We start from the raw sequence: 11,713 nt of genomic DNA on the forward strand, positions 1-11,713 counted from the left end.
GGAGACAGCAAACAAGATACCAGGGCCAGCTGGGATTTACAACCTGATAGCAATATCTTTTTCGACTACCAAGAAATGTATTAGTGAATTATATGAATCATGCATTGAACTGCATCCCATTTTTTCTGCCAACAATGCTTTGGTGTACGTCATGGAATGTGGAGTCACATAGAAGCAATTTTTAAAACCTCTTATTAAAGTTGCTTTTGAAGCAGAAACTGGGATTTTTTATTTTTATTTTTTTGAACTGATATTATGATTGTTTGTTTTGTTTCATTTCTGCAAAATAGTTACAGATGAAGCCAATTATTAAGTTAACGAAACAATGCCATTAAATATAATGATACGAAAATATAGGTTAGATCATCTAAATGTATAACAGTAAATTGTCAGTTAAATATATGTTGCTATTAAAGTTTGTGATCTCCACCCCAAAACGAATAGCTGGCTTATTTCATGCTTCAATTCAAGGTCAGAAAACGTGGAGATAAAAGTGCATAAAAGGGAGTTTTAAGTTCCATTTACGTGCTCATAACTTAGGTCTGAATCGGCACAATAAAAATTACGTGCAGGTCTTTTGTTAGTTCTTTGACATCATACTCATTAGTCCTCCTTTCTCCTACCTCCTATCTCCTTTCTTGATCTCCTGTCTGTAGCTTTCACTCTCTTTCTTTCACCTCTCTCTGTCTTTCACCCCTCTCTCTCTCTCTCTCTCTCTCTCTCTCTCTCTCTCTCTCTCTCTCTCTCTCTCTCTCTCTCTCTCTCTCTCTCTCTCTCTCTCTCTCTCTCTCTCTCTCTCTCTCTCTTTCTTTCACCTCTCTCTCCCTCTCTTTCTTTCACCTCTCTCCCTCTCTCTCTCTCTCTCTCTCCCTCCCTCCCTCTCCCTCTCCCTCTCTCTCTCTCTCTCTCTCTCTCTCTCTCTCTCTCTCTCTCTCTCTCTCTCTCTCTCTCTCTCTCTCTCTCTCTCTCTCTCTCTCTCTCTCTCGCTCTCTCTCTCTCTCTCTCTTTCTTTAACCTCTCTCTCTCTTTCACCTCTCTCTCTCTCTCACCTCTCTGTAATGCACTGCGCAAGCAGACACACGTGTGCAGGCGCATCCATGTAGACACATACATCACACTTCATGCATTCACACGGAGGAAATCGCTTGAAGTAGCCAACTGTTTATTCAATATAGTGAATTAACAATTCAACAGAACCACCCCACTCTACCTCTTGTCTCGTGTTCTTTCTCTCCCTCGTCCCTTCCTCCTTCCTCATCCTTCCCTCCGTCCCTCCCTCCCCCCCTCCCTCCCTCCCAACTCCTTCTTCCCTTCCTCCTTCCTCATCCTTCCCTCCGTCCCTCCCTCCCTCCTTCCCTCCCTCCCTCCCTCCCTCCTAACTCCTTCTTCCATTCCTCCTTCCTCCCTCCATCCCTCCCTCCCTCCTTTCATTCCTCCCTCCCTCCCTCCCTCTCCTGCCTCCCTCCCTCCCTCCCCTACTTCCCCCTATCCCTTCCCTACTTCCCTCCCGCTCCCTCCCTCCTCCTGCTCCTCCCTCCCTCCCTCCCTCCCTCCCTCACCCTAATGAGATAGAAGTGTATGTCTGTCTGTTTACATTCACTCCTCTTTTCTCCCAGTCTGTTCATCTCTCACTGTCACTGCATTACTGCATTCTGTCCCTCCATCCGTCTCTTTCCCCTCCTGCTTCATGAAAACCCCCCAATCTATTGTCAGTCCTGCTTCATGAAAACCCCCCAATCTATTGTCAGTCCTGCTTCATGAAAACCCCCAATCTATTGTCAGTCCTGCTTCATGAAAACCCCCAATCTATTGTCAGTCTAGCTTCATGAAAACCCCCCAATCTATTGTCAGTCTAGCTTCATGATAACCCCCCAATCTATTGTCAGTCTAGCTTCATGAAAACCCCCCAATCTATTGTCAGTCCTGCTTCATGGAAAGATATGTTTTTTCTGTTTTGCCAACTCATAAAGGTCATTCATTGTACAGCGACATCACTTGGCCTGGTCCCAGATCTATTTTTGCTGTTTTGCCAACTCATAAGGTCATTGTACCGAGACATACTGGTAGCCTGGTCCCAGATCTGGATTGACATTGACCATAGGAGTGGGCAAGACAGCACAAACAGGTCTGGGACCAGGCTAGGGACATGTTGGTTAGCACACAGTGCCTCTCTGGCACACCAACAGTAGATTCAGAGTAACTTCTTCTCTTCTCTCTGCGCTGTAGTTGCTGTGTGTGCTCACCACCACCACCACCACCACCACAACTGCTACCATACATAACACTACATAAAGCTACATCAAGACTACATAAAGCTTGATAAAGACACAGTGCTTTTCTGGGGACAGCAACAGTACTATTCAGAGTGCTGTGAGCTCCCACGATATTTGCTGCCCTGCTTCCCAACATGCTAAATCATTGATATGTTTGAGCATCTTACACTTCACTTCCCCCCCTGGCCCCAATGGACCCAAGTGTACATTTGGATTCTGTACATCTACATAACCCTACATAAGGCTACATAAGGCTACATAAAGTATACTATACATCTGCATAATGCTATATAACGCTACATAAGGATATATAAAGTATACTATATATCTACATAACGCTACATAAGGCTACATAAGGCTACATAAAGTATACTATACATCTGCATAACGCTATATCAGGCTACATAAAGACTAATATAGATCTACATAATGCTACATAAGGCTACATAAAGTATACTATACATCTATAGAACGCTACATAAAGCTACATAAGGCTACATAAAGTATACTATACATCTGCATAGCGCTATATAAGGCTACATAAAGACTAATATACATCTACATAATGCTACATAAGGCTACATAAAGTATACTATACATCTACATAACACTACATAAGGCTACATAAAGACTACATTATATCTACATAATTCTACATAAGGCTACATAAAGGCTACTATACATCTACATAACACTACATAATGCTACATAAGGCTACATAGAGTATACTATACATCTACATAACACTACATAATGCTACATAGCAACTACTCTCATCTGCATAACACTACATAAGGCTACATAAGGTTACATAAAGACTACTATTAATCTATGTAACACTGCATAACGCTACATACGGATACATAAAGACTGCTATACATCTACATAATGCTACATAAAGACCATCTAAAAGCACCGCTAAATTCCAATGTGAATACCAAAGTCAGATATTTTGTTTATTTACACAACAATTTAATGTGCTTCATCTAATAGCACAACCGAATGACCTGGATTACAGTCAATTGAGATTACGTTAAAGTACATGATATTAGTGATCAATGCAGTTTTCAGATTCTGTGCAGATTCCCACCGACCCTGCACTCTTTCTATGATTACATTTGTTATTTATTTGACCTTTATTTAACCAGGCAAGTCAGCTAAGAACAGATTCTTATTTTCAATGACGGCCCAAGGAACAGTGGGTTTAATTGCCTTGTTAAGAAGCAGAATGACAGAGTTGTACCTTGTCGGCTCGGGGATTTGAACTTGCAACCTTTCGTTTACTAGTCCAACACGCTAACCACTAGGATAAGATTGAATGTTACATTAGTTTGTAAGAAAGCCTTAATATTAGGCTATTTACAAAAGTAAAAGTAATGTTGAATTGTGTTCGGTTGACAACGCAACCAAATATCAATATTTTAATGAGATGTATCTACTGCTTGGGATGTTCCATCTGTGCCACTGAGCCTGGCTTTAATTCCGTGTTGTCTACACATTTAATCTAAAATCTAAGTTTAAGAATAGGGTCTAAATCAAATTAAATGTAACTGTTCCTATTCTATCCCCTTTTATTTTTGGACTAAATGGAGATGTGAATCCAACACCAATTTAAACCCTGGGCCTAAATGTAATGTCTATTTTTAGTTGTTGGTTGACTTTGCAAATGCTTTCTCGGCCTTAATAGTATCATTAATGATATATGACCTATAGAGATTATGGTTACATTTGCTCTGTTGAACCTACACTAAGGAATGAATTCGAAAGTAACAGCGAATCTATTATTAACTAGAGATATCTCAATAATCATTTTCACAATAGCACATTGGTAGTAGTCAGTGACAAAATTCATAGCTAAGCTAGGATTGGTTAAAACCCTGGATCTCTCCAGTAGGAGGTGCTGTAGATACATCATCTCTCCAGTAGGAGGTGCTGTAGATAGATCATCTCTCCAGTAGGAGGTGCTGTAGATAGATCAACTCTCCAGTAGGAGGTGCTGTAGATAGATCAACTCTCCAACTCTCCAGTAGGAGGTGCTGTAGATACATCAACTCTCCAGTAGGAGGTGCTGTAGATAGATCAACTCTCCAACTCTCCAGTAGGAGGTGCTGTAGATACATCAACTCTCCAGTAGGAGGTGCTGGAGATAGATCAACTCTCCAGTAGGAGGTGCTGTAGATACATCAACTCTCCAGTAGGAGGTGCTGTAGATACATCAACTCTCCAGTAGGAGGTGCTGTAGATACATCAACTCTCCAGTAGGAGGTGCTGTAGATACATCAACTCTCCAGTAGGAGGTTCTGTAGATACACAACAATTTAATGTGCTTCATCTAATAGCACAACCGAATGACCTGGATTACAGTCAATTGAGATTACGTTAAAGTACATGATATTAGTGATCAATGCAGTTTTCAGATTCTGTGCAGATTATTGTGAAGATTCCCACCGACCCTGCACTCTTTCTATGATTACATTTGTTATTTATTTGACCTTTATTTAACCAGGCAAGTCAGCTAAGAACAAATTCTTATTTTCAATGACGGCCCAAGGAACAGTGGGTTTAATTGCCTTGTTAAGGAGCAGAATGACAGAGTTGTACCTTGTCGGCTCGGGGATTTGAACTTGCAACCTTTCGGTTACTAGTCCAACACGCTAACCACTAGGATAAGGTTGAATGTTACATTAGTTTGTAAGAAAGCCTTAATATTAGGCTATTTACAAAAGTAAAAGTAATGTTGAATTGTGTTCGGTTGACAACGCAACCAAATATCAATATTTTAATGAGATGTATCTACTGCTTGGGATGTTCCATCTGTGCCACTGAGCCTGGCTTTAATTCCGTGTTGTCTACACATTTAATCTAAAATCTAAGTTTAAGAATAGGGTCTAAATCAAATTAAATGTAACTGTTCCTATTCTATCCCCTTTTATTTTTGGACTAAATGGAGATGTGAATCCAACACCAATTTAAACCCTGGGCCTAAATGTAATGTCTATTTTTAGTTGTTGGTTGACTTTGCAAATGCTTTCTCGGCCTTAATAGTATCATTAATGATATATGACCTATAGAGATTATGGTTACATTTGCTCTGTTGAACCTACACTAAGGAATGAATTCGAAAGTAACAGCGAATCTATTATTAACTAGAGATATCTCAATAATCATTTTCACAATAGCACATTGGTAGTAGTCAGTGACAAAATTCATAGCTAAGCTAGGATTGGTTAAAACCCTGGATCTCTCCAGTAGGAGGTGCTGTAGATACATCATCTCTCCAGTAGGAGGTGCTGTAGATAGATCATCTCTCCAGTAGGAGGTGCTGTAGATAGATCAACTCTCCAGTAGGAGGTGCTGTAGATAGATCAACTCTCCAACTCTCCAGTAGGAGGTGCTGTAGATACATCAACTCTCCAGTAGGAGGTGCTGTAGATAGATCAACTCTCCAACTCTCCAGTAGGAGGTGCTGTAGATACATCAACTCTCCAGTAGGAGGTGCTGGAGATAGATCAACTCTCCAGTAGGAGGTGCTGTAGATACATCAACTCTCCAGTAGGAGGTGCTGTAGATACATCAACTCTCCAGTAGGAGGTGCTGTAGATACATCAACTCTCCAGTAGGAGGTGCTGTAGATACATCAACTCTCCAGTAGGAGGTGCTGTAGATACATCAACTCTCCAGTAGGAGGAGCTGGAGATAAATCAACTCTCCAGTAGGAGGTGCTGTAGATAGATCAACTCTCCAGTAGGAGGTGCTGTAGATAGATCAACTCTCCAGTAGGAGGTGCTGTAGATAGATCAACTCTCCAGTAGGAGGTGCTGCCCTTCCTATTGTTTTAGTCTTATAGTAGATATTATGTTGAAGAGCTTACTTTGTTTCAGAGGTTCAAATTGAACATATACAAGGTTTGTCTATGTTGAAACTTGGTTACGATGACGACATAATCCTGTGGCTGAAATTTCACACTCAAAACAAGTTTCTGACTTTTTTCAAATCCATTGTATTTTCCACATAGATCCTACATCACATCACAATACGTTAACAACTTACGTTGAAACAACATTGATTTAGCCAGCTTGTCCCCAGTTGGCAGTTTGGTTATAAACCAGAGCATATAATGATTATAGAGAACGGTAAATGCACGTGCATTATTAGTATTGAGGTTTCACAGAAGAGCAGCGTACAGTACAGTACAAGATGATGCAATGAGGATCTTACCGTCGTGCAGACAAGGAGGAGTCCCATACAGAGTGCTGGAGAGGGTGCAGGGTAAATTACACACCCTGAAACAACCAACCCCCTTCTCTCTCTACCTTCTGCCTCAGCCTCTCTCTAACTGTCACTCCCTCCTCTCTCCTCTCTCTCCCTCCTCTCCCCTCTCCACTCCCTCCTCTTCCCTCTCACTCCCTCCTCTCCCCTCTAACTCCCTCCTCTTTCATCTCACTCCCTCCTCTCCCCTTTCTCTCCCTCTTCTTCCCTCTCTCTCCCTCCGTCCTCTTACATCTCTCTCTCTGTCCCTCCTCTCTCTCTGTCCCTCCTTCTCTTTCTCTCCCTCTTCTACCCTCTCTCTCCCTCTTTCTCTTCTACCCTCTCTCTCCCACCCTCTCTCTCTCTCCCTCCCTCTCTCTCTACTCTTCCCTCTTTCTCCCTCTTCTTCCCCCTCTCTCCCTAACTCTCTCTCTTCCTCTCTCTAAGTGAGGTCTCGAAGGAGCTGCATGACTGCATTCTTGACAAACCCTCTACATGTGTGTGTGTGTGTGTGTGTGTGTGTGTGTGTGTGTGTGTGTGTGTGTGTGTGTGTGTGTGTGTGTGTGTGTGTGTGTGTGTGTGTGTGTGTGTGTGTGTGTGTGTGTGTGTGTGTGTGTGTGTGTGTGTGTGTGTGTGTGTGTGTACGTGCAAGCATACGTGCTAGTGTGTGTTTGCATGTGAGTGAGTGAAAGTATTTCTGTGTGCTTCTTCACTATCCAGTGCGCACACACACACACACACACACACACACACACACACACACACACACACACACACACACACACACACACACACACACACGCGCGCGCGCACGCACGCACACACACACACACACACACACACACACACACACACACACACACACACACACACACACACACACACACACACACACACACGTGGGGAGGGTTTGTTAAAAATGCAGTCATGCAGTCTCCTTGCAGTTGTGTATTTGCTGCCTTGAAGACCCATCAGGTCTGTCTGTACTGCAGATGCTTCCGGATTGTTCATAAAGAAACCACCCAGTTATCCTCCTCTCGGGGCACAAACCTTTTATGAATTAATAAACACATTATTTACAGATAGAGTTACAAAATTCAGGTAACTTTGGCCAGGTTTTCTAGAAATCCCAGTTTGAGTATTCTGAAACGTTATGCTTATACCCTCTTGACTCGAGGAACCGTCTAACCGGGATATCTGGAAAACCTGGTAATATCGGGAATGTTAACGGAATTGTGCAACCCTGTCTGTCACTAGAGGTTTGAAGGGTTAATAAATATGGATTTATACAGAAAGGTATATTCTAGACAATGATCATGTAGGCTAATTCGTCTTTTCTCATGAATCCAGAAGGAACCGAACTGTATTAATGAGCTCAAAGCGATGTAATATATATATATACTGTATATACAGTGGTGCAAAAAAGTATTTAGTCAGCCACCAATTGTGCAAGTTCTCCTATTTAAAAAGATGAGAGAGCCCTGTAATTTTCATCATAGGTACACTTCAACTATGACAGACGAAATGAATAGAAAAAAATCCAGAAAATCACATTGTAGGATTCTTAATGAATTTATTTGCAAATGATGGTGGAAAATAAGTATTTGGTCACCTACAAACAAGACCACTAGGACCACCAGGACCAACAGGGCCACTAGGACCAACAGGGCCACTAGGACCACTAGGACCAACAGGACCACCAGGACCACTAGGACCACTAGGACCAACTCTGCCCTTGGCATGTGTCATATGTAACTATGTCCTTGGTATGTGTAGTATGTAACTATGTCCTTGGTATGTGTAGTATGTAACTCTGCCCTTGGTATGTGTAGTATGTAACTCTGCCCTTGGTGTAACTCTGCCCTTGGCATGTGTCATATGTAACTCTGTGTATTATGTAACTGTGTAATATGTAATATGTAACTCTGTGTAATATGTAATATGTAACTCTGTGTAATATGTAATATGTAACTCTGTGTAATATGTAACTCTGTGTAATATTTAACAGTTCTAAATCATGAATTGACAGATTTGAAAAATGCTAGTAAAGGAGCAGATTCTGTCTCTCTGCCATCTCTTTCTGTCTCTCTCTCTCTCTCTCTCTGTCTCTCGCCATCTCTTTCTGTCTCTCTCTGTCTCTCTGTCTCTCTCTGTCTCTCGCCATCTCTTTCTGTCTCTCTCTGTCTCTCTGTCTCTCTCTGTCTCTCGCCATCTCTTTCTGTCTCTCTCTGTCTCTCTCTGTCTCTCTCTGTCTCTCTGTCTCTCTCTGTCTCTCTCCATCTCTTTCTGTCTCTCTCTGTCTCTCGCCATCTCTTTCTGTCTCTCTCTGTCTCTCGCCATCTCTTTCTGTCTCTCTCTGTCTCTCTGTCTCTCTCTGTCTCTCGCCATCTCTTTCTGTCTCTCTCTGTCTCTCTGTCTCGCCATCTCTTTCTGTCTCTCTCTGTCTCTCTGTCTCTCTGTCTCTCGCCATCTCTTTCTGTCTCTCTCTGTCTCTCGCCATCTCTTTCTGTCTCTCTCTGTCTCTCGCCATCTCTTTCTGTCTCTCTCTGTCTCTCGCCATCTCTTTCTGTCTCTCTCTCTCTCTCTGTCTCTGTCTCTGTCCATCTCTCTCTGTCTCTCCATTTCTCTCTCTCTCCATCTCTCTCTGTCTCTCCATCTCTGTAGCTAGCTGGGTAATGGGACTCAATTGGTCAGGGTTTAGGATCTGTAGCTAGCTGGGTAATGGGACTCAATTGGTCAGGGTTTAGGATCTGTAGCTAGCTGGGTAATGGGAATCAATGGGTCAGGGTTTCAGCAGTAGGCTAAACACACCTCAGCCCAGGCAATCCAGGTTGGCAAGCTTACAGTGCAGTGTCATCATGACTGGCAAACAGGAAGAGAGCCTTCACTTTGCTACTTTGAACTTACAAACAGTTACATTTGTAAAACACAGATTTGGTGGGACAAAGATAAGTGAGACTGGGTTAACATATTAGACTGGGTTAACCTATTAGACTTGGGTAACCTATTAGACTGGGGTAACCTATTAGACTGGGGTAACCTATTAGACTGGGATAGCATATTAGACTGGGTTAACATATTAGACTGGGTTAACCTATTAGACTGGGGTAACCTATTAGACTGGGGTAACCTATTAGACTGGGGTAACCTATTAGACTGGGGTAACCTATTAGACTGGCATAGCATATTAGACTGGGGTAACCTATTAGACTGGGGTAACCTATTAGACTGGCATAGCATATTAGACTGGGTTAACATGTTAGACTGGGATAACATATTAGACTGGGGTAACCTATTAGACTGGCATAGCATATTAGACTGGGTTAACATGTTAGACTGGGATAACATATTAGACTGGGGTAACCTATTAGACTGGGGTAACCTATTAGACTGGGGTAACCTATTAGACTGGGGTAACCTATTAGACTGGGATAGCATATTAGACTGGGTTAACATATAAGACTGGGTTAACCTATTAGACTGGGGTAACCTATTAGACTGGGGTAACCTATTAGACTGGGATAGCATATTAGACTGGGTTAACATATAAGACTGGGTTAACCTATTAGACTGGGGTAACCTATTAGACTGGGGTAACCTATTAGACTGGGGTAACATATTCGACTGGGTTAACATGTTAGACTGGGGTAACCTATTAGACTGGGGTAACCTATTAGACTGGGATAATCTATAAGACTGGGTTAACATATTAGACTTGGTAACCTATTAGACTGGGTTAATCTATTAGACTGGGATAATCAATAAGACTGGGTTAACCTATAAGACTGGGTTAACCTATTAAACTGGGTAACCTATTAGACTGGGGTAATCTATTAGACTGGGTTAACCTATTAGACTGGGTTAACCTATTAGACTGGGTTAACCTATTAGACTGGGGTAACATATTAGACTGGGTTAACATATTAGACTGTAGTAACCTATTAGACTGGGTTAACCTATTAGACTTGGTAACCTATTAGACTGGGTAACCTATTAGACTGGGGTAACCTAGGGATGACCAGGGATGTTCTCTGTTTAGTGAGTCCTCCAGATCAGAGGCAGTAGGGATGACCAGGGATGTTCTCTGTTTAGTGAGTCCTCCAGATCAGAGGCAGTAGGGATGACCAGGGATGTTCTCTGTTTAGTGAGTCCTCCAGATCACAGGAAGTAGATGACCAGGGATGTTCTCTGTTTAGTGAGTCCTCCAGATCAGAGGCAGTAGGGATGACCAGGGATGTTCTCTGTTTAGTGAGTCCTCCAGATCACAGGCAGTAGATGACCAGGGATGTTCTCTGTTTAGTGAGTCCTCCAGATCAGATGCAGTAGGGATGACCAGGGATGTTCTCTGTTTAGTGAGTCCTCCAGATCACAGGCAGTAGATGACCAGGGATGTTCTCTGTTTAGTGAGTCCTCCAGATCAGAGGCAGTAGGGTTGACCAGGGATGTTCTCTGTTTAGTGAGTCCTCCAGATCAGAGGCAGTAGATGACCAGGGATGTTCTCTGTTTAGTGAGTCCTCCAGATCAGAGGTAGTAGGGTTGACCAGGGATGTTCTCTGTTTAGTGAGTCCTCCAGATCAGAGGCAGTAGGGATGACCAGGGATGTTCTCTGTTTAGTGAGTCCTCCAGATCAGAGGCAGTAGGGATGACCAGAGATGTTCTCTGTTTAGTGAAGCCTCCAGATCAGAGACAGTAGGGATGACCAGGGATGTTCTCTGTTTAGTGAGTCCTCCAGATCAGAGGCAGTAGGGATGACCAGGGATGTTCTCTGTTTAGTGAGTCCTCCAGTTCAGAGGCAGTAGGAATGACCAGGGGTGTTCTCTGTTTAGTGAAGCCTCCAGATCAGAGGCAGTAGGGATGACCAGGGATGTTCTCTGTTTAGTGAAGCCTCCAGATCAGAGACAGTAGGGATGACCAGGGATGTTCTCTGTTTAGTGAGTCCTCCAGTTCAGAGGCAGTAGGGATGACCAGGGATGTTCTCTGTTTAGTGAAGCCTCCAGATCAGAGGCAGTAGGGATGACCAGGGGTGTTCTCTGTTTAGTGATTCCTCCAGATCAGAGGCAGTAGGGATGACCAGGGATGTTCTCTGTTTAGTGAAGCCTCCAGATCAGAGGCAGTAGGGATGACCAGGGGTGTTCTCTGTTTAGTGATTCCTCCAGATCAGAGGCAGTAGGGATGACCAGGGATGTTCTCTG

At 42.9% G+C, this 11,713-nt stretch overlaps 1 protein-coding gene across 1 annotated transcript in view; it reads right to left on the reverse strand.

Annotated features, from left to right (window-relative positions):
- LOC124018096 (IQ motif and SEC7 domain-containing protein 1-like) overlaps positions 1 to 8,263 on the reverse strand; it is an 88,674-nt gene extending 80,411 nt beyond the window's left edge. The window contains exon 1 of the mRNA XM_046333366.1: positions 8,138 to 8,263. Coding sequence (XP_046189322.1) covers positions 8,138 to 8,263 — 126 coding nt within the window. The remainder of the gene's footprint in view (positions 1 to 8,137) is intronic.
- Between the last annotated feature and the right edge of the window lie 3,450 nt (positions 8,264 to 11,713).

This window comes from Oncorhynchus gorbuscha, linkage group LG03 (assembly GCF_021184085.1).
Source record: "Oncorhynchus gorbuscha isolate QuinsamMale2020 ecotype Even-year linkage group LG03, OgorEven_v1.0, whole genome shotgun sequence".
Taxonomy (NCBI): domain Eukaryota; kingdom Metazoa; phylum Chordata; class Actinopteri; order Salmoniformes; family Salmonidae; genus Oncorhynchus; species Oncorhynchus gorbuscha.